Raw genomic sequence first — 27,296 nt, forward strand, 5'->3', positions numbered from 1 at the left:
ATGGATTCAGCGAGTGCGGAGAACGTCGGGCAGATGGTGGTCGACAACAACGCCCGCATGGATCGCCAAGACGAACAGATCGGAGCTTCGGGTCGGGCTATCCAGGCTCTGGTAGCGCAGGTGTCTGAGCTCACCTCTCAAATACAACGTCTGAGGGGTCCCGCTGTGCCAGCACCGCCCCCGCCTGTTCCCCTTGCACCTCCCAACGTCAATCGTCCTGAGCCGCGCATTCCCACGCCAGAGAGGTATTCGGGTGAACCTAATTTGTGCAGAGCTTTCTTAACTAAATGCTCAATCTTCTTCTCTCTCCAGCCTGTGACATTTTTTTCGGAGGAGAGTAAAGTGGCACTTGTAATGACGTTGCTATCTGGACGCGCGGCTCAGTGGGGAACAGCGGTGTGGCAAAACCAACACGAGTGCTGCTCCTCGTTCCAAGCACTCGAGCAGGAGATGAAGCGCGTGTTCGACCGCGCGGTGGCCGGACGTGAGGCGGCTCGTCAATTGGCCGATCTTCGTCAGAACAACAGTTCCGTGTCCGATTATTCCATCCAGTTTCGAACATTGGCCGCCGAGTGCAAATGGAACGAGGAGGCACAGTGGGACCTATTCCTGCATGGGCTGGCTGACCGTGTTCAACGTGAAATCTACACTGTGGAACTACCGAAGACTCTTGATGGACTGATTGAACTGGCACTACGTGTCGATGCTCGTTTACAACAAGGAACGAAGCGTCAGTTCCAAGTTCCTTTGGTCGACGGAGGAGACTTTTCCGGTCTCAGAGGCACGAGCACGGTCAGCCCCTCGAACGATCCTGAGCCCATGCAGGTAGGTCGAGCTCGACTCTCCCGGGAGGAGAGAGAACACCGTCGCTCGAGAGGTCTGTGTCTCTACTGCGGGGAGGCCGGCCACCTTGTTTCCACCTGTCCTTTAAAAGGCCAAGCCCGGCGGTAGGATGGGGGCTACTGTCGGGCGGATTATTCCGGACCAGACCCTCGAGCGCCACCCTTCTCCCGGTGAGACTCCAGTGGGCAGACGGATCCTTCAACGGCGAGGCACTGGTGGATTCTGGAGCGGAGGGGAACCTGATTGACTCTTCACTGGCCAGAAGACTTCACCTCCCCATCACGACCCTGAACCACCCCATCCACATCCACGCACTCAACGGACAGGAGCTCCCGGGAATCACTCACACCACTGGGGTTATCACACTCGTCACTTCGGGTAACCACACAGAGAGGATCTCACTCTATCTCACCCAGTCACCTCACGCCCCAATTGTCCTGGGTCATCCGTGGTTGGTGAAACACGGGCCCCGGATAGAGTGGGGACAGAACTCAGTGTCCAGTTGGTGTGAACAATGTTATGCCTCGTGTCTTTCGTCTGCTGTTCCGTCTGTTTCTCGTTCTATGTTGCAGGAGGAGCCGGTGAATCTGTCTAACGTGCCACCGGAGTATCTCGACCTGAAGGAAGTGTTCAGTAAGTCCCGGGCTGCTTCTCTTCCTCCGCATCGTCCCTATGACTGTGCTATAGATTTATTACCAGGTATGTCTCCGCCTAAGGGCAAGTTATATTCACTTTCTGTTCCAGAAAGGGAGGCTATGGAGAAATATATTTCTGATTCTCTGGCAGCGGGGTTCATTCGTCCTTCCTCTTCTCCAGCGGGGTCGGGATTCTTTTTCGTGGGGAAGAAGGATGGGTCGTTGCGACCTTGTATTGATTACCGGGGGTTGAACAACATTACGGTAAAGAATACTTATCCTTTACCGTTGATGGCTTCAGCCTTCGAGAGGTTGCAAGGAGCATCCATCTTCACGAAATTGGATTTACGTAATGCTTATCATTTGGTTCGCATCAGGAAGGGGGATGAATGGAAGACCGCGTTTAACACCCCCAGGGGGCACTTTGAATATTTGGTTATGCCGTTCGGGCTTTCCAACTCCCCAGCCGTCTTCCAGGCACTCGTCAATGACGTGTTGAGAGACATGGTAGACCAGTTCATATATGTTTACCTGGATGACATATTGATCTTTTCTTCGTCTCTCCAGGAACACGGTCAACACGTCAGGCGAGTGCTTCAGAGGCTGCTAGAGAATGGGCTTTTTGTCAAGGCGGAGAAATGCGCGTTTCATGCACAGTCTGTTCCTTTTTTAGGGTACATCATTTCGTCTGAGGGAGTGCGGATGGACCCTGAGAAGGTGAAGGCTGTGGTGGAGTGGCCAAGCCCAGATTCCCGTAAGGCCCTACAGAGGTTTCTGGGGTTCGCCAACTTCTACCGGCGTTTCATTCGCAACTTCAGCCAACTAGCCGCGCCTCTGACTGCCTTGACCTCCCCCAGAACGGCGTTCAGGTGGTCAAACACAGCTGAGGCTGTGTTTGCCAAACTGAAGGGCCGCTTCGTTTCAGCCCCTATCCTCATAGCCCCTGATTCATCACGCCAGTTTGTGGTGGAGGTCGACGCGTCAGAGGTGGGGGTAGGAGCAGTGCTGTCGCAACGTTCTCCCACAGACGACAAGATGCATCCCTGCGCGTTTTTTTCCCATCGTTTATCTCCCGCCGAGTGTAACTATGACATTGGTAACCGAGAGTTGTTGGCGGTCAAGTTAGCGTTGGAGGAATGGCGTCATTGGTTAGAGGGGTCGGGGGTACCTTTTATCGTCTGGACCGATCACAAGAACTTAGAATACATTAGAACTGCCAAAAGATTGAACTCCAGGCAGGCTCGGTGGGCACTTTTTTTCGGACGTTTTGATTTTGTTCTCTCGTACCGCCCGGGTTCCAAAAACATCAAACCCGACTCTTTATCTCGTATTTTTGACCGCTCCGAACGCCCGTCTACTCCCGAGTGCATTTTTCCCGAGACCCTAATTGTCTCCACACTCACATGGGAGGTCGAATCGAAGGTCAAGTCGGCCTTAGAAGGGGTAACGCCTCCGCCCGGGTGTCCACCGAACCGATTATTTGTGCCGGAGGGATTACGGTCTGACGTCATTCAGTGGGGGCATTGTTCCAACGTGGCTTGTCATCCAGGAGTCAATCGCACTAGTTTCTTAGTCAAGCAACGATTCTGGTGGCCTCGCATGGCTCGTGACGTACACAGTTTTGTTTTGGCTTGCTCGGTTTGTGCCATTGGTAAGACTTCCAACCAACCCCCAGATGGGTTACTCCAACCGCTGCCTGTCCCTTCGAGACCCTGGTCACACATAGCGCTAGATTTTATCACCGGCCTCCCACCCTCCCAGGGTAACACGGTCGTTTTGACTGTGGTGGACCGGTTCTCGAAGGCGGCCCATTTCATTTCCTTGCCCAAATTACCCTCAGCCAAGGAGACAGCGTTGGCCGTCGTAGATCACGTCTTTCGTTTACATGGCCTCCCGACAGACGTGGTTTCCGACAGAGGTCCCCAGTTTGTGTCCAAATTTTGGAGAGAGTTTTGTAAATTACTGGGAGCGACTGTTAGTCTGTCCTCAGGGTTTCACCCCCAGAGCAATGGTCAAACCGAGAGAGCCAACCAAGATCTGGAAAGGACGTTACGATGTTTAGTCTCTAAGAATCCTTCGTCCTGGAGTCAACAACTTTCTATGGTGGAGTACGCACACAACACGTTGCCAGTGTCGTCCACGGGTCTTTCTCCGTTTGAATGTAGTGTAGGATACCAGCCACCAATTTTTCCCAGTCTGGAATCCGAGGTCGCGGTTCCCTCCGCTTACGCCTTTATCCAGAGGTGTCAGCGCACATGGACCAGAGCCCGTGAGACTCTGCTCCAGGTGCGTGCTCGCACCAAGGCTAAAGCCGATCGCCACCGGTCTAAGCCTCCCGTATACGTCGTGGGTCAAAAAGTGTGGCTTTCTACCAAGAACATTCCGCTCCGCTCCGTCTCTAACAAACTTGCTCCTAAATTTATTGGCCCGTTTACTGTCGCCAAAATGATTAGTCCGGTGACAGTCCGCCTCAACCTGCCTCCAGCGTACAGGAGGATTCACCCCGCCTTCCATGTATCTAAAATTAAACCCATGTTTCGTTCTACCATTAATCCGCCTGCCCCGGTTCCTCCCCCGCCGCGACTCGTAAATGGGGAACCAACTTATTCGGTTAATCGTATACTGGATTCTAGACGGAGGGGACGCGGATTCCAGTATTTGGTGGACTGGGAAGGTTACGGTCCGGAGGAGAGAAGTTGGGTTCCGGCTAGGGACATCTTGGATCACTCCCTTATCGATGATTACAATCGGCAGGTAAGGGGGTCTGAGAACGCCAGGCGGCGTTCTTAGGAGGGGGGGTACTGTCACGGTTCATGGATTCAGTGACTCGCCCTCGCTATGTGTGTGTGTGTAGTACGAATGGGCGCGGCTCGTCAGCATTGCTCGTTATCCTCGCTGATGAGCTGATTTAGCGCCAGCTGTGTTGAATGAGAATGTCCTATATATTGTGTGTCATATCGTCCTGTCTTTGTCAGATGGTTGTTGAGGTTCTCGGAGTTCACCTGTGTTTCTCCTCGATCTAGTGTTTGTTCCTGTGCTTTGGATATTATTCGGTTTGGAGTTCTTCTGCCTTTTGACTGTCCCTGACCAACGGTGGATACCGTCCTGTTCTGAGTTTTCGCGGCCTGACTACCGTCTGTACCTGTTCCGGTTATCTTCTGGTCCTGATCTGTCTGCCCACGGAGACCTGCGCTATCGAGTCTGGTTTTCATCATCCTGCCGGCATATTCGTCCGAGACTACTGCTCTCTCTCTCTGTGTTTAAATAAACACCTGTTCACTTGCAATTGAATCTACGTCTGTTCTTTATCACCGTGACAATATTGGTAGCACTTTACAATAAGGTTTCATTTGTTAACATTAGATAACTAAATTAGTAAACCTGAACTAACAATGAACAATACTTCTCCAGCATTTATCAATCTTAATGTTAATCTCAACATTTACTAATATCAAAAGCTGTATTTATTAACATTAGTTAACACACTGAACTAACATGAACGTTAAGTATTATTAAGTAACATTAACAAAGGTTAATACATGCTGTACAAATATGTTGCTCATTGTTCATGTAGTTAATCAATGCATTAATGTTAACAAATAAGACCTTATTATAAAGTGTTACTGATATATTTAATAATATAAAGTATGTGTGCATACACAAATATATTATAATTTATATTACAATAAATATATAATTATACTTATAATAATTATAATATGAATATTAAAATTGTGTTCATGAATTAATATTCTTTACAAATATTTAAGTTTTTCCTTTTTAATAAATGTGCTAAGTTGTCACGGATCTGTTTTTTTGCTTTGTCATTGGTGTATGGAGTGTAGATTGATATGGAAATAGAGTAATTTAAAGTAGTTTAATTTAAGGCAGCAACAAAAAATGTGTTTGAATATTTTTGCAAGCCACTGTAGTAATAATATTCAGTGTTAATATAAACCTGATTACCAATGGCTACTTTAACAATACATCAGATGATTATTATATATGGCCATAACAAAGCCAATGCAGGTTACATGTTACACATCAAGAAATCTTTTCTTTTTTTATGTCAGCACATTTAGAATTACAAAGAAAATGCACTAAAGATGAAAGCTGAAGCACAACTACATGTGTCAAATAATCATCTGTAGTGCAGAGACGGATCTCTAGCTCCAGAGTTACCTTTCAACAGTCAGTCATCATGGCCTACAGCCTCGTCACCCCTTTTGCACTGAGCAAATCACAGCAGAGTCACTGGTAAATGATACAAGATTAAAGTTTACAAAAAGAATTGAAAGCAGACAGTTTGTCCTTTTAAAAGACCAAATGCTACCAATTATTCTCATCAACAAAGGGAAGTACATGAAGCTATACTTAAAGCAGGATTTAGGCTAAACTGGTCATTTAACCATCAAGATAAATTCCCTATTGGCAACACTTGAATACTGGCAAAACAGAGAGGCAAAACACTAACAGACTAAAGACACAAAACAGTTGCTCTTTTATGCAAAAGCACAAGGATGAAGGCACACGTACAGGCAAATTAACACAGTTTGACCTCACATTTATTATCTACATTTTATTCATTTATTTTAAGAACCTGCAAAGGAAATGAAAATGTCTGTTTGCACACTTCATGACCATCATCTGTATCTCAACAAGTGACGTCACAATTCATTCCTGACAATCATGGAGGCTTTTTAGAGACTTCACATTACTTGTAACATTGTTAGTTTAACAGAGTTAGCAATAAACCATTTGCTGGATAGTTATATTAACAGCTTCATACGAAAAGTCGGTAACACTTTACAATAAGGTTTCATTTGTTAACATTGGCTACATTAGTTAACATGAATTAATAATGAACTGCAGTTCTACAACATTTAATAATCTTTGTTAATGTTAATTTCAAAATTATTACTACATTATTAAAATCAAAAGTTGTATTTGTTAACATTATTAATGCACTGTGAACTAACAAACAATGAACAACTGTATACAGCAACAAATGTATTGCTTATGGTTAGTTCATGTTAGTTAATACATTAACTAATGGTAACATATGAAACCCAATTGTAAAGTGTCACCAAAAAATCCAAACATTACTTTATGCAAATATGACTTTTACCTGATTAACATGTTTCTGAGTGTAAAATCTAAACAAACTACAAACACATAAAAACATAAGTAGTGATACGAGACCGAACAGGATTTTTTTTCCGGGTTTATAAATGTAAACATGCTTCTGGTTAAACAAAAAGAATCCCAAATTCACAATGATCTTTTATAAACACCGGTCTTTGGTCAGACCATAATATGCTGTGGCAGAAATCATAAACAATTTTTTTTTTTTTTACTAAAACATTTAAGCTCCCACTTTGTCACTAGACACATTCCAGATACAGAAGATGCTATTCTAAAATGTATGTCTCTTTCAAATCGAAACCACGCCGCTGGATAATCAAAACATGCCTCATGACAGATATTCCATTACACTGCACGGTCAAGTCGAGTTGAATTGCTGTGTCTTATGATTTCATATGTCCAACTCTGGACAATATTTCAGCAGGACATGTTACTCATCTTTATCGGACAGCAATGTACAGTTAGCATGAAGCACTGCAGGCTTCAAATGAAATAAAATACTTTTTATGTTGTAAGCACAGCCATTTTTTATGTCTATAACCTTTGCCAATTATACAATGAAAGAAAGGTGTTTGTTAATAAAGTCAAGAAGCCAGAGGTATAATACCATAAGTTTGTATAATACAAAATAAAGGATTTCCTGGTATTTTTTTTTAATTGCAAATGACTATTTAATTTAGTAAATTTAGTATTTAATTGATCATTATTGTTGTACTTTATATATAAAAAATGATTGCATTTACACTGTAATTTTAACTGTAAAATATTGTAAAAACACTATGGGAAAAAAACTGTTAATAGGTTAATTTAACATAGAAACTGTAAAAGAGGACATTTCATGTAATTTTACAGTAAAATACTGTTAAATATATAGTTTTTAGAAGTAAAGCAGAACAAATGAAATTATCATTTACAGTGAAAAACTGTAAATTAAAATTCCCAGCATTCTCTAAATGTGTGACACTTCATATTTCAAGGTATTTTGTCCAAATAATTTCTTTGCACATATATAATTGTGTATCAGTCATGCACAATTGGGTACACACTGCTAAATGCAAATAGGCACGCGTGTGTGTTTTTTGTTCTTTTTGTGTGTGTGGTGTTACATTAATCCTCTAATGTGTTTATCTTCTGTTAAGTTACTCCTTAAGCTTCCACTTGTTTAGCTCTTCGCTCCCTGGAGCCTCAGTTTTCGCACCACATAAATCACAGGGTAGCATTATCTGCTGGCAGCAGCTGATGGAGATAGTGCCAGGAACACGCTCCTTAAACCATCATTGGTTTATGAGGACCCCTCTCCTATGTAATTCACCATAGTAGACAAGGAAATAATATGGTTAATATTTTGATCCTAAAATAGTGCGTGACGAACCCAATGAACTTTACCGTATTTTGGCCTTCTCGGTGGGCCTCTTTATACTGAGTGTCAGTGTCTGTTTTAAAAAGATCAGCCAGAAGCTCTTCTACTTGTTTCACAGCAAGAGACAGGAAAACATCTATCTGTAAACCGACTAGCCAGGAGCATAAGAGCCATCTGAAAAGTGTGGGGGGCGGTGGGAACGCACATTATAGCTTTTATATATTATAGGCTACTATATTATAGGCTACATTAATTTATATATTATATCTTTTATTTAGCTTTTATATATTACCAAATTTATTATAAGCTTATAGCAGGAATTAAAGCTTGGCTTAAAAATGTTAAAAATGTAAATGTAATGGTTTACATGACTAAAAAACAACAACAAGATTTTACTGCTTTTTCAATTTACTTAATAAAAAATTAGCTAAAGTAACACACTTCTTGAAGATTTTATCACAATTTAATTTCTGTCATGGCATGGTAATGGATATGACAATGTTGATATGGTTGGTCTTGGCGGAATAGATCTGCTACGCTGCTGCTGTTATTGATGCTGATCAAGTACGGGAATTGCACCTGCCAATACATACACGACACACTGCTGTGAACAAGCAAGACATGATGCTGCTGTACAATATAACATACATGAATTACCCCTAGCAGATCTATACAGGTGGAGCTGGGGAAGGTCTACAGCAAATGTCAAACCAAGTATTTGAAGGTTGAGCAGTGAGCTCATTGACTACTGACACAGCAGGAACCAATCAGCTGTGCCTTATAGAGAATGATGTGATTGCAAGCAGATTGAGTTATTGACCAATCAGCCAACGCCATAGAGTTTCATGATAGAATTTTGTATTTCATCACATTCAATTTGTAAAATGGAAGTTAAAGTTGCATGAAACGGAAATTGCAGGAAGTTTACTTCCCTATTGTGATGTATTTCTTAGTGAAACTGCATCTCGAACAAGAAAAAATGTAGGGCAGGACTTGAATTGTCTATTGGATCGTTGTGGTTTGCAATTGATGTGATCTCATGTGTGACAGGTTAAACGTGGATGGACGTGTTTGCTGTGTGTGCAGTCGTGCCAGTGCTGTGAAGATGTAATTTTACCCTCTTTCTCAGCTTCTATGTTCGTCTAAAACCAGTAAATTAACTAAACATATTATATTGTAGAAGTAGCTATTCCATGCTATTTTAACATGCAGTACCATTTTGCCTGGTATGCTCGGTAATGGATAGTCTGTTCGTAAAGTGACTTTGTAGTGTCTTAGATGGCACAACTAATGTTGATAAAAATATCTACACGCTGGTTTCCTTCAAGACTTGTGTTAATCTAAAGTGTAATGCAAAATGGCTCTCCACCAATCTCAGTTTCACGAACCTCCAGTCCTACTAGACCAAGTCTGTTTTAAGTCTAGCCTAAACAAACAAGCTTTTCCATCTCGAAAAAGTCAGACAAGCTGTCATGAACTTCTAGTCTCTCTTTGCATCACTTAAGTGCATCTGGTTTGCCGATATTCCTCAGGTATTTGAAGGGGGATTGGATGTGCTTTGGATGGTCAGGCATCAAACTCTGTATCTTAAAAAAATAGCTAATCAACTGCTAAATAGCTAAATACCTTAACTGAAAAATAAAACATGTCAAAACAATTTATAAGATTTTGAATCTATTAATCAAATACATATTGATTCATTAACATTTAGATTCAATGAAGAATCATTAGCTGTGGAATCATAAGTGAATTTATTTCTTTAAATTTCTTATTTACTCATAAAAAGCTCACATCACAGGGCAACCCGGGAGCCTCTGACTCCAGTGGTTATCTTTTACCCTTTAACATAGATAGGGACAACAGTGCATGCCATTTAGCTCTCAGTCATGTTCTTTCTGACTTAGGCTTCTGTTCTTTGTTCACTACCTAGACTGTAAAGACTCAAACCCATCTCTCCAGAGGAAGTAAAGTAAAGATCAAAAGAGGGCACACTACTATAATCCATTCTATCTCCTGGAAAACATTCAGTTTCCACCCTTTCACTTAGAGGTTAGAGGGGAAAAAAACAGCTCACACAAGAGCTTTAGAAATACATTTGCTGGATGTTGATTGAGTGCATAATGTTCAAAATGTCCAAACTTTGTGAATTATAAACCAATGCTTTAAAGGTTTTCAAAGGAACACATCTGTGGTCACTTCTGATCACTGGCTCACCTGTCTGGCCGAGGAAGAGCAGGTTGAAAACAACCACTAAATTACTAAATGTTGTATAATCTAATTTAATTGTAAGAAGTAAATGTTAGCTGTGTAACTGTGTTACAAAAGAGCCACAGAATAAAACTTCTCGAAATTGAATTGGTCATGGAATAATTGTTGGCTGTGCTTTATTAAAATATTCTGAGAATCTGAACCAAAATCATTAAATTCCCCACCCCAATATGATTCCCATTCACATAACTTCAAGAGGCCGTAAGATCCCTATCCCTTTGGTTGGACATTACAAAGGGTTTTTACTGCATTGCACAATCTAGAAAACAAATTATTTGACCTGTCTCAATCATTTCATGACATGTCGGCTATTTTCTGTGGGCCAAAAGTATATCTTGGTCTGCACTCAATCTCTACAGCTAACCAGGTGAATATTTGTTCATGTATCTTGACAAAGGCTGCACATTGTCAGAGAAGTGTTGTCACTTCTATTTCCCCTACACACAAATACAAATTAGTTTATCAAAAGGCTACAGGCCAAAAATCACGCTCATTTAAATATTGACTTTGAGTGTCAGCAAACTGTAGTTATTTTTCAGGACAACAGGGAAATTTGTTCAGAAAAAGTTATTTCTTCAAATTTTAGAGCAGTTAGCCAACTATTCTTGGATTCCTTGCCTCCTTTGACCGAGAAATTGAAAGACTTTTCCTGTTTCTCTTCTCTGCTCTTTACTCAGGCCCATGTCTGTTTGACATCAAACTGGCCAGAGATGATTAGTGTTTGGGGCTGATGATGATGTTTATTCAGAAAATGGCCTTGACTTTTCATCAGCTGTTTTCCAAGAGGATTATATGTGGTTTCAGTAAATAGGGGTCTATGACTTGTCATATGTCAGCCTCAATCCCACATTTGAATGCTTTTCTGGCTGCTATAGAGCCATCATTGATTTGTTTAAAACCTGTGGCATTTGCAAGGTGAAAATATCACTATGCACACATTCTGGGTCAGTGTTACAGGGTATAGCATGTTGTTTGTGTGACCTCAAACTTGTGTAGCCAATACACCATATATGGAATTAGCCTTGTTCTATGATGTATGGATTCTTCTGATGCACCTATATTACATTGTTCATCAATCCATCACACTAGATGTTCTCCTGGGATGTAAATTTACATGAGTAATGGATGCACTTTAGATACAGTATGTTGATACCCAGGCATGGGCACTTCGTAACCACAATCCAGCAATGTAACATACCATCTCCAAGGTGCTTCTGCTGGTTACACATTCACTCTCTGCTGTGTGTTTTCATACTACCTCTCCATACACAGGTCATAATGTCTAACCAACCACAGTCAAAACAAGAGGCCAGAAATTTGTTTTAACGTTTAACACACATGACATGTTTACCCAGCACAATCCAGCAAAACAACATTCTGTTCCACTGCTTTCGAATAATTTAATGATCTCTGCCAAGGTGGTCATAAAAAAACAATTGAACTGGCTTGTAATGTGAATCTGACAATATTTCTTATTCATCTTACATTCAAATGTTTCTTTGTTTAAAATGTTACTGAATCTCAAAACTTTCTGTTTATTTCTGTTTCTGTCTTTTTTCTTCTTTTACCAACATTGATTTGTGGGTTCTCATGATCAGCATAATGTTCAAAGTTAAACACTTTTAAAATGAAATGAAACACTTATGTTTATTTTGTATTAAATAAAGGTGCCAAAGAAATCAACTCAAGGTTTATTGACTTTGATCAAAAGAAGCACAATGAACTTCTGTTTGCACAGAAACTTCACAAAAGATTGAATGGTATTTATAATGTTGATGCCTAAGATATGCACAAAACAAAAAAACTATACAAATGTTAAAAGTACAAATTACAAGAAATGCTTTATGTGATACATATTTTATACCCAAAATATACATATTTTATACCCAAAATATACAAATATTATTTACTCAATATCATTTGTTCCAAACCCATTTGACTTTCCTTTGTGGAACATAAAAAGGGTGTTTTGACGCCTGTTTATGCTGCTTTTTAACCATTTGATGAAAAGGAATAGGGGCTGAACCTGTAAAGCTCCAATAGTGACAAAAAGTCACCATAAAACATATCCAAATAAAACTATAAACAAAGACCAAACTGAAATTTAAGATATTTTTTTTTCACCGATGATATTCAAAATGTCAGACATTTCTGATTTTTCAATTGGGATCTGTTCCTCACACAGCATCTCCTTTTATGTTCCACAGAAGAAAGAAAGCCATACAAGTCAAGTCAAGTCATCTTCATTTTTATAGCGCTTTTAACAATGTTAAAATGAATTTAGTAGTAGGAAATTACTAGTCATCCAATTTTTTATATCAGCTATGCATTCAGTTAATTTTGCGAATTGGTAAGTTTCGTCAGGGACTGAAGAAATATAGAGCTGAGTATCATCAGCATAACACTGAAAATGAATGCCATGCTTCCTAATGATATCTCCTAAGGGTAGCATGTACAGAGTGAACAGCAACGGTCCTAGTACTGAGCCTTGTGGTACACCATACTGAACTTGTGATCGATAAGACATCTCTTCATTTACTGCTACAAACTGATAACGGTCAGATAAGTATGATTCAAACCATGCTAATGCAATTCCACTAATGCCAACATAATTTTCAAGTCTATTTAAAAGAATGTTGTGGTCGATAGTGTCAAATCCAGCACTAAGATCGAGTAACACCAATAGCGAGATAAAACCACGATCAGATGATAAGAGCAAATCATTTGTGACTCTGATGAGAGCTGTCTCAGTACTATAGTATGGTCTAAATCCTGATTGAAAATCCTCGCAGATATCATTTCTTTCTAAAAAGGAGCATAGTTGTGAGGATACTGCCTTTTCTAGTATCTTTGACAGAAAATGTAGATTCGAGATCGGCCTGAATTTTGGCTAATTCTGTACGATCAAGTTGCGTTTTTTTAACAAGTGGTTTAATCATAGCCAGCTTAAAAGTTTTGGTATGTATCCTAGTGACAAAAACGAATTAATGATATTGAGAAGAGGATCTATGACCTCTGGAAGCATCTCTTTCAACAGCTTAGTCGGTATAGGGTCTAACATACATGTTGTCGGTTTAGATGATTTAACGAGATTAGAAAATTCGTCCTCTTCTATAGCAATGAATGAATCGAATTTTTCCTTGTGGAGACTACAATGCACTCCCTAATGTGATGTTATAGTAGATGGTTGCATAGCTATAATTTTCTCCCTGATATTATCAATCTTATAAGTGAAGAAGGTCATAAAGTCATTACTGCTGTGCTGCTTGGAAACTTCTGGGCTTGAAGCTTTATTTTTCGTTAGTTTAGCAACTGTTTCAAATAAATAACTAGGGTTTTGTTTATTTTCTTCTAATAGGGTTGAAAAATAAGCAGATCTAGCAGCTTTTAAGGCCTCTCTGTATGCAATCGAGCTCTCCTTCCATGAAATGCGAAATACCTCTAGTTTAGTTTTCTTCCAGTTTCACTCCATTTTTCTAGCTGCTCTCTTAAGGGCCTGAGTGTGCTCATTGTACCACGGCGTTGGACTATTTTCTTTAATCTTCTTTAAGCGCAAAGGAGTAACTGTGTCTAAAGTGCTGGAAAGGAGAGAATTAAAGGTGTCTGTCGCAATATCGAGTTATTCTAAGCTATCTAGGATGCTGAGATGATGAAACTGATCAGGAAGATTATTAATAAAGCAATCTTTAGTGGCAGAAGTGAAAGGTCTAACATGAGATGTTAGACCTAGATGATGTTCTCTGAGATGATGAAACTGATCAGGAAGATTATTAATAAAGCAATCTTTAGTGGCAGAAGAGATAGGTCTAACATATTTGTAACACGGCTTTGCAGCCTTGGCTAAATGAAGTTTACACGAAACTAGATAATGATCTGAGATGTCATCGCTCTGCTGCAGAATTTCAATAGAATCAACATTGATTCCGTGTGATAATATTAGATCTAGAGTATGATTACGACAATGAGTAGGTCCTGACACGTGTTGTTTAACTCCAATAGAGTTAAGAATATCTTTAAATGCCAATCCCAATGCATCTTTTTCATTATTTACATGTATATTAAAATCACCAACAATTAGGACTTTATCTGCAGCCAGTACTAACTCTGATAGAAAGTCGTATACAGGTTTGTAACGACATATAGATGATGACATATTTTAAAATTTTGAGGTGAACAATCCCTTTAAACTTTCAGATGGGTCGAGATGACCTCCAGTATTAATGGAGGGTTACCAGACATTCAGTATGAGAAAATGTTCTTAATTTGCAGCCAGCTCTCAGTAGAGATGACGTTTTAGGCCAAATATAACATTCAATCTGATGCATGCTCCAGGACCTGTAAATTAGAGTAAGGTCCCCCATGCTCCTCTGATGAATGAGCCTTGCCAGATATAATGGTGTTCTCTAGCCGGGAAGGCATCTGCGCAGGCACTCGCACTGCCAAAACTGTCTTACTACACTTCCTTCCATAAATTTGCTGAAACCGAGGTCACACCATTTCTGTGTGTCCAGGCTTCATGTCAAGTGAAAGAAAAGAAGTTAACACTAATGTACAGGCAAAAAGGGGAAGATAAGTTGCATCACCGTGGAAAAGTCAACCCTGAAAAATAGATGTGTCCTTGCTCTTTATTTCAGCACTTTTGTAAACTTCCAATGAAGTGATATAAAATTTAACTAACTGTTCTGACAGAAAGTCATGTCTTGCACCTCATTACTGAGTCCATACTCTTTTGTGTGTTGAGTAAATGGGGCTTTTACCAGCACATAACCAACAGCCCAATGATATAATTTGGAACACAGCTCTAAATATTCTCTGGTATGAATTAGTCTTGTCTGTACTTCCATGTTACTCGTCTTTATTCAGAATGCATGCCAATATTTGTACCAACAATTGCCTTAGTACTGTGGTCAATTGCAATGATTCCAAATTCCTGATTCAATTTTTTCATCAAGTTTATCTAAAATCTCCACAATGTTGTAGAGAAAACATATGACATCAACAAAGTGATCTGCTCATCTTCATTCAATTTTTCCTTACTCACATTCCAACTAAATGTTTTTCTTCCTTTTCAACTCTGCACTTCTAAATGTCCATTCAGAAGAAAGCAAAACAAGTGGCACAGAAACAGCCCTTGACAGAGACACAGCACTCATGACTTCGAAGTGCCTGATAAATTCATTACAGTTGGGCAAACAACACTTCAGATCATCCTCTGCAATGTATGGTGGCCATGAAGTGCAATGAAATAGTCAATTTGTTGCCCATTTATTTCCTCATGCAAAACAGGGTTCGAGATTTTGACGACAGCCTTGTTTGTTATAGCCTACCTTGTTTCGCTGCCTAGGCTAAAATTAGAAAAAGCTGTTTTTCTTCTTCTCACTAACATTCGGATATTAAAAGTCTCCCTGCCACCCCCTGCAGCTGCCTTTATTGGTGTGTTAGCCCCCAGCCTTTCTTCTTCCTCCGGAGCCACAGCCAACCGTCTTCCGCAGGTTTACCCCCGCCATGCCAGACTCACGGAGTAGTTGCTCCATTGCTCTGCTGACAAAGCCCCGGCATCCGACCTCCACGGGGTAAACATTGGCATTCCAGCTTGCCTCCTGGCACTCCGCTGCCATCTCGGGACACTTTAGATGTTTCCTTTCATGGGCTGCTGTAGTTTTTCCTTCCCATGGGATGGTAAGTTCAATGATGATGACTATCTTATCCTTAGCTGACCACATGACGATGTCTGGCCGGAAAGTGGTTATTGTTATCTCTCTTGAGAAGACCAGCTGCTTTTTGAGGTCCACCAACATTTGCCACTCCCTCCCGGTTTTGAGGAAGGTAGCCTTTCTTGTGCCAGTACCCGGTAGATGTCACCTGGTCTGACAAAGGATGATAGTGTAAACTTTCTCAGGCGTGTAATTTGTTGCTATCCTACTCTTCTCCAAGACTTCAGCTAGCTGAGTGAGGACTTGATCGTGACACCACCTAAATCGTACCTGTTTCAGCGCACCCTTTAATCTTGAGAGGATGTGCTGCAGGCTTGCCTTGATGTTACCACACAGGGGACAGCCGACCTCATCCTCAAACCACTGGGTGAGGTTTAAAGGGCTTGGGAGGGTATCGTATACTGCCCTTATCTGAAAGCTGAGTCTTGCTTACAGAGTTCTCCAGATGTCTGCCCAGCTAATATGCTTATTCACCGTACCATCCCATCGGGTCCAGGCACCTTGTTGACCCAGGGACACTGCCTTAATGTGGAAGCACTCCTGCTCAACCCTGGTGACTTCCTCCACCACCATGGACTTCGCTGCGTCTTGGAGGCTTTCGACCAGAACTAAGGGTGTATTCACACCAGGAAAGTCCGATAGTTCACTTGCTTTGGTCCGGACCAAATACATTTTTTTTTTTTTTTTTTGTACGGTTCGCTTTCACACTGCTCTTTTTGCAAGTGAACCAAAATTTGTCAACAAAACCACACGTGTGCTAAGGTCGTCCATTCATTGGACAAGGATTCTCAAGTAGGGAAATCAGGAAGTGCAAAAAAGGCTCAGCATGGAGATATTTCGTACTGCAATATTTGTTATTTTACTAATTTTGTGTTATTCTGTACGCAATATGAAGAAACTGCGCAGAAGACGGATAAGGTATAAAGTTTTCATTCATAGAGAGGGGCTATGTTCACACATTCAAATAATGAGATTCTTATTGTATATAGGCTACTGCTAACAATTAAGTGCTGTCAATGTTAACGTTTGCGATTTAAGTTTGTCCAGTTTAACGCAGCGTCATCCTTGTATTGTAACTATCGTTACATTATATGAACTGCAAAAGCTTTTTTTTTGCATCTATGCGCCATTAGACTAAAGAGAACGCTCTGTATGTGAATGTCCTGATGCACACACTCATTCATTCATTCCATTCCAATGATGCACACACACGACGCGCAGAAAGACGCGCAACAGTATCGTGTGGCCAGACAACGCGCCGGAATGGAATTCTCTTTCGCACTTAAACAACAATAACACAAACCATTATGCCAAAATCTCCGACTACGGAAGCCTGTTAACTCAAAGGCGCAGTGCTTTCTTGCAATTGGGTCGGTTCATGTTCACACCGTAAACGAACCGTACCAGAGTTCGTTTGGAACCGTACCGAGACCACCTCTTCAGCTGGGTCTCGGTTCGGTTGTTTGGTCCGCACCCGAGTTCGATTGCTGTATTCACACCTGCCCAAAAGGTCCGCAGCAAGGGGGGAAACGAACTAGAGTTCGATTCAATCGAACCAAACAAGGTAGGTGTGAATACACCCTAAGTCTGGACCAACCCCATGACCTCTCTATGCTTCAGGCTGGAGATGGCAAAATTTACCTTGCCCTGCACCTTCCACTTACAGCCTGTGCGGATGTAGACACACACACACACATATATATATATATACTGTGTGTGTGTGTGTGTATCCTATTCACATATCTTTATTTTTTTAATCTGTATACTAGAAGCTTCTTCTAAAGACATACTTGGCAATAAAGCTCTTTCTGATTCTGATTTAGCAGTAATAAGCTATTTTCCTGCACAAAATAAAATAGAATTGTAAAATAACAATATGTAACAATAATGTTTACAGTGGCTTCATAAATTAATTAAAAACATAGAAAAGCAAAACACACCTGATGTACATTCTTTGTTTTTCATTAGAAGTAGAGTTTAAAAACCTTGCTGTACACGCCATCTTGCACCGACGAAAGTGACTGAAGGCACCTGACATCGTTAACACGACTTCCCAAATTGGAACTTCTCAGGAGGACTAATGCTGCCTTCACATGTTATATCAGAATTATCATAAATACGAGTTTCCCATTTAAAAATTAGACACCCTCTCAAGTTGTGTTTACCACTGGGAAGTTTGGGGACAATTTTGATATACCCAAGATCCCAAGATGCGCGGGCCACAAACTTTAAATATGGTGGAGGGGAGAAGGATTGCTGCTGAGACTTTTATTCTTTGGGCCTATTCATTTCATTGTCTTGTCTTGATGTTAAAGTTGTGCATATTTACATATATGAATAATCATTTGAAGCATATTGTATGTATCAGCGAAAATAGCCTGTATTTGACCGAAATTCCAGAATCGTCAGCAAGCTGACTACGGTATATAGCTAGTGTGGTGAATGTTTATGGTTGTCAATGAATGGGACGGACAGTAAATATAATTTTGGATTTAATAATTCCCAATTAACAGGCAAGAATAAACCTGCTCCATGGTTCCTGTTCTTTCCGACAACAAAGCACTTGAATGTGCCAAGCTCGTAATCACCACTTCAGAAGTGGGAAGTAGGAAATTTCTGATAGCATGTGAAAATAGCATCGGAATCATCATAAATACAAGTTTCCTAGTTAAGAATTGGACATGAACGTCCTGTCAAGTGGTTTTTACCACTTGGAAGTTTGGGGATCATTTTGATACCGGAGTTCTCGAGTTGGGTGTTTCAAATTGCAATATTCTGCATGAGTCATGCAGGTTTACAGTACCTTTATGGAATTTTGCTTGTAAGTTTAGACCCTGAAAAAAAGCAGCATACCTCAACAGTCAACACATATCCTTGTGTTCATTTACTAAGTAAACAGGGGTTGGAATGACATGAGGGTGAGTAAATGATGGCAGAATGCTCATTTTAGGGTGAACTATCCCTTCAAGGATGAGATTTTTTTAAAGGATTTTAAAGTTCTTCCATGTTTCTGTCTTGGGTGGGGCAGAACAAAATAAGAGGTGTCTGGTGCCATAACTTCATAAGCAACTTTTCGACGTCTGGCTTTATGAGGGCAGAGCCCATCTGGTACAGGAATATTATGACTTCTCCATAGAATAAGATGTATTTACTATTGTGTGTGTTATGAGAACATAAGTGTGCAATTTACTGCCACCTCACTTAGCCTGTGGCTCGAACATCTGGAATGGATCAGGTGAGAAGGTTGAAGAAAAATTAAGAAGCTGATAGGATGTGTGAACTCGCACTCCTGCTGTACGAATGCAGGTTGTGAGAGCATCTGGTGCAGAGGCTTGATTTCAAGCAGACATAAGAGGCATGCACAAAGAAAAGCCATATAACACAGGTCATTCAATCTTCATATTATAAAGCTCTTTCACCAAGAGGCTACTTCATTACATGAAATGTTTGTCATTGCAGTGTTTTTAATTTGGTGACCAATTGCTCATTTAGACACACTGGCAGCATTTATGTGTGTGCTGAAAGCACAAGGGCTTTGGTGTATTTTAGTAGAACAATTTGGAGAACAAAAACATAGTTCAGTTAGTTTATAGGTTCACAAGAGAATTGTTTTTGATGTATTAATGAGACGGCAGGTCCATATGGTTGCCTGCAAACTTCACCTCGTCACTTCATCACACAGCATGAAAATAGAAAACAAGGAAATCCCTAGTGGCATTCAATGTATATGGCCTGTGTGTGGAAATTGCCCAATTAAGTGTGTGACACGTCCAGACACATGTGCGGCATGGAAGGTTTGTGGCTTATGGTACAAGTCTGTTATTTATTGCGGACAGTATGCCTGAAAAGTTCTGATTTGAGGAAACAAAAATCAGATTTGCCTGCAGTCTGAACAAATGCTTACTGACCCAAAACTTTTGAACAGTAGTGTCTGTATAACATTAAACCAAATATTAAATTAAGTTCAACCAAAGCTAACGTTTTGAATGTATAATAATGACAACCCAATGATTAAGTAGCTCCAGTTTCCAGATTAATGTCACCAATCAAAGCCATTGTGACAATATACAAAAAAATGTAGTCAAGCAAATGACATAATTTGTGTTAAGAGAGGATTACAGAGGGCCAATCAGTGGTGAACTCAGTGTTTTTACTGAGAGCTACTTGCCAAGAGATGAGCTCATCTAAACTCCCAAAGATTACAGCTATGAGAACGTAAGTGTGACTGTGTATATCTTCCCTGAGAAATTGATTTGCTTTATTTCAAGCAAATAAAACCACCTTTAAAACAATCTTAAAACACTTAAGATTTATTTCAGACAAGGAAATTTGGCAGTAATAAAGATGGAAAAACAAGCTACATTAATGTGTCATATAGGAAACATGTTAAATTATTACCTGAATTTGACTATTTCTCCATAATAAGGGGTCGTATTTCTTGGCTGGGTTTTCTGATAATGATAAAACAACTTAACATAATACATTATTTTATGATGGAGTTCGGCTGTTTCACACTGCATGTATAAGCGATACATTATTATTTCAGCATATTTATTAACAAGTTACAGCATTCATATCGTCTGATTACAGGATGTAGATCATTTTTTAGCTTTCTCGTTTTTCTGGAAACTTAACAGATGCACTCAGAAAAGCATTACAATGACAGGCCTATGGAGTAGTGGACTATATGATCTATATATCTTGATAAAGAGAGACACTTTGTATATTCATAAATCATCTGTTTTGAGGGCTGCACACTTGTATCTGCCATTATGCAACATGCATTATGTTACTTCCTTGCTACTGGAGTAGATTTGAACCTGACATTGGAAGAAGATGAGGTGGAAAAGAGAGAGAAAGCACTCATCAAAACTCTTTGTAATTTATGAAATTTTTTCGTGCTACTAAGATAACAATGCTTTTGGGAAATGTGGCATGGAGATTATGCAACTAATATACCAGCTTTGTCTCATCTGACAAAAAATTTGATTTTTGATTCATGGTGTTTACTGCAAATGACAGACTAATTACTAACACATTGACATTTCCATCACACCATGTATGTAAGCCAAGGTCACAGATTTAGCTCACAGCTCTGGTTTCGATTGAATGACCACCATTTTGACATTAGCAGGTTCAAAGGCTTTGTGCAAAGTAGAGACATTCCCTCTGCATATTTACACTTCCATTTAGATATACGACACAAAAAGAGACAAACTTTTGTAATGAGGTGATAAAAAAAGGCAGAAAATCTTCTGGTAATTTGTTTCTTTTGGCACAAATAAACCATTACAAACCGTTCTGACATCACCAACAAGAAGGTGGCACAAATAAATACACAAATCAAATTAGATCTTTACACTATTTATCAGCACTGCACTATTGGTTCCAATATATTTTTAAAAAGTAACAAAATAGAGTGAACTTGAAAAAAAAACTGAGGCTAGATTCAAGTTCCAAAGTCTGTAACTATGGAAGTTTGTTTTTGCCAGAGAATAAAATATTTTAAAAAGATAATTGCGACTTTTTATCTCACAATTGCGAGTTTACATCTCGCAATTCTGACTTCTTTTTTCAGAACTGTGAGATATTAACTCACAATTGCGAGTTATAAAGTCAAATTCTGAAGGGGAAAAAATTACTTTTTTTCCTCAGAATTGCGAGTTTATATTACGTTATAAAGTTAGAATTGCGAGACGAACTAACAATTGTGAGGAAAAAAAGTTAGAATTGTCGCAATTACTTCTCTCTCTCTCTGGTGGAAACAAACTTCCATACTGTAACAGACTCCAATATCACTTATTTAAATCTGAAAGAATACAGACAGTTTGGAGCAGCAAGATTTCATTGAACTTTACACAAATGAGCTTCGTTTGAAAGAATATTGTTAGACTTGACCTAAGTGACCTGAATCTTCTATTTTTCCCCCCATTTGACAAAGGCAAATGAAACCATGGAACTGTTTATTTGAAAGTGTTTGTTTGAAAAGCGTGAAAGTGTTTATTCGAAAGTTTGAACATGTTTATTTGAACATTGAGAAAGTGTTGAACTTGCCCTTCCCATTTCTAAATTGTAGTATTGGTTGAATTTTATTTGTTCTCTCTCTTTGCTAATGCAATGTTAATTTCATTTATTGAACTTTGGGGATTACTGTCTAAACCGACTGTATACCTTGTTTGATGAATTAATCCATTTTGGATAAAATTGTTCCACTTTTATTGTAAGGATTCCATCGGTAATTTAGTTTGTGTATCTTCTGCTCATATTTTGGTCATAAGCTATATACAGTATATGACTGTATCAGTACACCCAATCTTAAATTGCTTTGAATAAAAAGTAAGACCTAAATGGCCAATGTTTCCTCAAACTGCAATTTTTTTTAGTTAACTTTAAAAATGTCTGTTTTTAAACACCAAGGTTAAATCTGGTTCCATGACCCAGAGGGTTTAGAATAAAACACATTTTAATTCTGTCAAATTAAAGTTAAATCATGCAATCTTTCAGATGTTTTTGTCCATACATACTTTAAAGCTCATAAGAATGTATTTATTTGTACAATAAACAAACAAACGTATGCAACACTTCCTCCCCATGAGACAAGGATGGCAAACATGTTGCTTCTTCTTCTTATTATTGTTTTTTTTTCTTGATCTCACACTAAACGTTGAAAGGTATATTTATGGAGCAAGATTGTAAGAGTTGTTTCAGATGGTTTCAATTCATCAGCTGGATCATACATCTGTTCCTGCTTCAGACAGTAAAAAAAAATGCTTAACATACAAAAAAATGTTTATTTTGGATTACGTTTGCATCAGCCTCTCCAGTCCTAACAACTTGTCAAATATGTCCAGATGTATTTGTGTATTTTCAGATGCTGAAATCTTCAGTGCGGACAAAGGACTTCATTTGCAGTTGACTGGCACAAAACAAGTACATTGATCAACGAGAGCTTGTGCCTTCTTTTCATTATTCATTTATATATGTTTTGAACATCAAAATCTCCCTTGTGACAATTACACAAATAACTTTTAAAATGTATCTTGATTTAAACGATGAAATAATGGTTTAACATACTCAATCACTAAGAAATATTCAGTTAAAGGTGCAGTATGTGATTTTTAGCGGCATCTAGTGGTGAGGTTACGAATTGCAACCAACAAAAGTTACAGTGGCTGACAGGAAAATATGTCATTGTCTGAGACAGGAGAGAGTAGCCAGTTAAAGCTAGGGTATGGGATTTGAAAAACGGCCGGCAGATTTTGAAAATACACAACTCAAAAGGTCCTACCTTCTTTCCTCCAACGCTGGCCCTGACTCCACCCATTCGCAGAACATGGACGCAATCATGCATCTGCAAAACTCAGATGCTCGAGATTGCTCTTACTCTCTCTCTGTACCGGGGCGACTTGCACTTACTATGACTGGGTCACGAGCTTTGAGTATGCGCACGAAGGGGACACGCGCCGAGTGGGGGAGGGGGGTGTGGTACGACCATTTGTTTGACGCATTTTCTGTCCAATGATTCTAGGTGGTCTTGGAAATGATTGGCTGGAGTTTTTCGAGTCCTGCCCGTTCCACAGATGATTAAATTGCTTAATTTTCATTTCAGTGCTTCTAACTCAGTGGCTGTAAGTGGGTTAGGAATAGGATTTCAAGTGATTTTGAAAAAATGGTCAAAAAAGAAAATCACATACCCCACCTTTAAGCAATTAGGTTTCTTTACAAAGATAAATTAAGAAATTATGTTTACTTTATTATTTAGTAAAACGATATGTTATTGCGAATATTATTGTTACTTGTTCATCATTGTGTCAGTGTTTTATTCGCCGACTTTCGCTAGCGTCTTTGCACGAAGAACAACATAGTGACAAAACGTGCTCTGTAGTAGTTTGTCCGTTTAGGGCTACTGTAGAAACATATCGGGGCAAAATGGCTATTTCAATGTAAGGGGACCCGCGGTGTATGTAGATAGAAATGGCTCATTCTAAGGTAATAAAAAACATAACGGTTCATTATGCAAGGTCTTTATACACAACTGAAAACATAGTTATGTATCTTATATTGCATTTCTGTCTAAATATCCTCCTAAATATTACACAATGCACCTTTAAAGGAGAACTCCGGTCAATTTTAACATTGAGCTAATTTTTTTGTACATTTGGAGTGCTGTCAGTACAGACAAAAACGACAAAAATCGGTGTTGCCTACACCGTGTTATCCTCTTTTATCCTCAGTAGTCGATTGTCGAGTTCGCGCGCGCGATCATTGGTAACTAATATAACTAATGATCGCGCGCGCGAACTCGACAATCGACTACTGTGGACTTTGAACGAAAACAGGAAGTAAATACAGGTATGTGAGCTGGCTGAATTAACATCATTTTTATTAATATCTTTCACATCTACTGCAGTTAGATTGACCGTGGTCACTCTTAATAACACCACTCACAAGGCTGTGCACTTGTAATGACAAATCAAGGATGTTAAGAGGCTAAAAGCAGGTTTAGAACTTGCCCCATTGAAGTCAACAGGGTGCGAATTTTAAAAAGAGGATAACACGGTCTAGGCAACACCGATTTTTGTCGTTTTTGTCTGTACTGACAGCACTCCAAATGTACAAAAAAATGAGCTCAATGTTAAAATTGACCGGAGTTCTCCTTTAAGCAGGCAGGAGTTCTGTGATAAAGCTATATTATTTTCCAGTAAAACAACAAATACATATAGCCTAAAGTAACACTGTGAGAAGATATTGCAAAAAGCATGAAATGAAAGCAAATAAAGACATCGACCAGTATCATGTATCTACAGGTATTTCTATTTGCATTTGTTCAGCATTGCTGGCACACAATTAAATGTTTTCTGAACCACTCTTTCTGTATCAGCAGTGTGATCTCCAAACTTGAAAAAAGACCCAAAAACTGCTAAACCCCAAAACAACCAGAGTTGTCTAAAATATCAACAAAAAAAACAAAACAAAAAAAAACAGCAGATGAAAGAGTCGCCAGTAAAAGCTTGTGATGTTAATGAAATTTGTAAGGTTAAAAAACCCTCTAACGCCGCCTTCACACTGACAGTTGAAATCAGCTCCGATACGGCTTCGAAACGACCGGAAGTCATTCATTTCCTATGGAGATTCACAGACCGCATGCGAATGGGTCCGAACCGGGTCCGAACGAGTGCGGAGCGGAAAAAATCGTGTCAGTTGGTCACCCGGATGCGTTTAAAGAATTGAACTCTTGCGAAAAGCTACGGACGGTTCCTATCCGACAATTGACCCTTCGCTAAGCCCCGCCCTCCTTAGTTACTGTTGCTACGCCTGTCAAGGTTTCGCGGCTGCCACGTCTATTACAATGTGAATGCACCGGTGTCAGACATTCCCAAGGAGATATTTAGTCATTTTTGGCGAACAAGTGAAATATCTGAGAGAGCAAGACAAAAGGGACAGCAGTATGCATTCGAGGGATATATCCACGACATAATATGCAACCGATTAGAGAATAATTTCATCAAAATTGAAGCTAAAGCCTATAACGTTAGGTCCCAGCGCAAGCAGCAGCCGCCTCCTTAGCAGACCATTCAAATGGGAAACACACAAATTGAACAGCTATGTTCATGCACAGCAGAGTAAGTGAAATGTGAAAATAATCTAATATCAAATCAATTTAAATCAAACAGCTTATCCATCAATCTAACACCGGGAGAGCCGCGATCGGATTGGGGTAAAGTTACAGGGGTAAAGTTAACGTTAGTAGGCCGTCCGCCGTTGATTAACACAATGCTGAAACATATTTTAAAGTATGTCAGTGAGCCTCCGTCTTGCCTTTAATCGTCTTATTTTACGTTCAAATACATGCATTAGGAACAAAGAACCGCCATTATTTCCAAGCAATTCACCTTTTTCCTCACTTCTCCGTGGGGGGCGCCGTAGCCGCGAGTGACTTCCGGTAAGATGCTCTCAACTTCCGTTTAGTAATTGTCATCAGCTATACGACGTTACTGGTCATGGCAAATAGTGGAGGTTCTGGTAGAATTTGTGCCGTTAAAGGCTGTCACAACAGCTACAGAAAGCTAAAAAAACTTCTGGAACATGAGTGTTACGACCACAAGCCAACAAAAAGAGCGGAATGTAACTGCCCAAAACCATTTAAATTGCACAAGATGCCATCCGACGACGAGGGCAAAAGACAATGGCTCGCAGCACTTAATTTGAAATTACCGCCCCGTAATATCCATGTATGCTCATTCCACTTTGTGGACAGACAACCAACAACGGAAAATCCATATCCTGAACTTTGGCTTGGATATGATCGTCCATTAAGAAAGAAGAGAAGACAACGACGAACTTGTCCGGAGGAAGGTGAGAGTGAGACTATTCATTAACGTTATTTACAAGGCTAACGTGCAGGTCTTCACAAGTAATCGAAATGTGCCTTATGATACGGATTAAGTGTTTTCAGCGTTTCCTTCAACCCTTCAGTATGTTAACTTGTAGTATAAAAGTGTGTTCATTTAACAAATGACTCTTTTGCATCGGCTCTTTAAATGAACCATTCTGACTACCACGCTCCTGTGTTAGTGTTTTTGATTCACTATGACGAATCGTTTAAATGAGTCAACTTTACGCTCCACTTTGAGTGTCAATACAGCGCAGTTTATTTTATTTTTTAATTAATGTTGACATATATATTAATACATATATATGAATGTTGTTTTTACTCCGTTCCACTTTAGTCAAAGAGGTCTGAGTAAATATTTGACTAAATTACTTAAAAAAAATTGACAGCAGAGTGTGGTCTGTTTGTTCATTTGAACAGCTACTGCAGCAGTAAGATCTTAAATCTTATCACAGCTCGCAATGTTTTGACAAAATAATACCTATCAGTAATTGTTTATAAGCTCATTAAGGTATGCAGGAAAAACTCAACATTTGGCCCGTCATACATGCCATTTAAAAGTGTATTAGTGCTAAACTAAAATTCTGTATGATTATATTCTAAAATATATTAATTTATTAATTGACTAACTTTTTTTTATTGTATACAATTTTCAAGAAATCACTCTTTTTGAAAAAGAAAATATAATGCCCCAGCTAATTATAGATATGGTTATAATGGTTTGTTTGTTTTTACAGGAGCTGGTGTTTATCAAGAAGAGCACACTGGAATGGACGATGGGAGGCCTGAAGAAGAGAGTCTTGCATCTGTCCCAAGCCCCATGCAATCTAATGTTGATGACCACGGCTGTACATCTAAAAACTTTGCCTCTGTTGGAACACAATGGGAAGACCACATCTTCAGGGAGCATTGCTATAGCAAGAGACAGCACAGTGTAA

At 39.6% G+C, this 27,296-nt stretch overlaps 1 protein-coding gene across 1 annotated transcript; it reads left to right on the forward strand.

The window, feature by feature from the left end:
- Nucleotides 1–27,296, forward strand: LOC130073475 (uncharacterized). The gene is made up of 4 exons (XM_056238908.1): nt 1–825; nt 1,416–1,476; nt 1,588–3,089; nt 27,096–27,296. The coding sequence occupies exons 1-4, from the start codon at nt 1–3 to the stop codon at nt 27,294–27,296; spliced, it is 2,589 nt and encodes an 862-aa protein (XP_056094883.1).

The sequence above is a fragment of the Rhinichthys klamathensis genome, unplaced genomic scaffold (genome assembly GCF_029890125.1).
Source record: "Rhinichthys klamathensis goyatoka isolate OS25496 unplaced genomic scaffold, OSU_Roscu_1.1 h1tg000548l_1, whole genome shotgun sequence".
NCBI classification, from domain to species: Eukaryota; Metazoa; Chordata; class Actinopteri; order Cypriniformes; family Leuciscidae; genus Rhinichthys; species Rhinichthys klamathensis.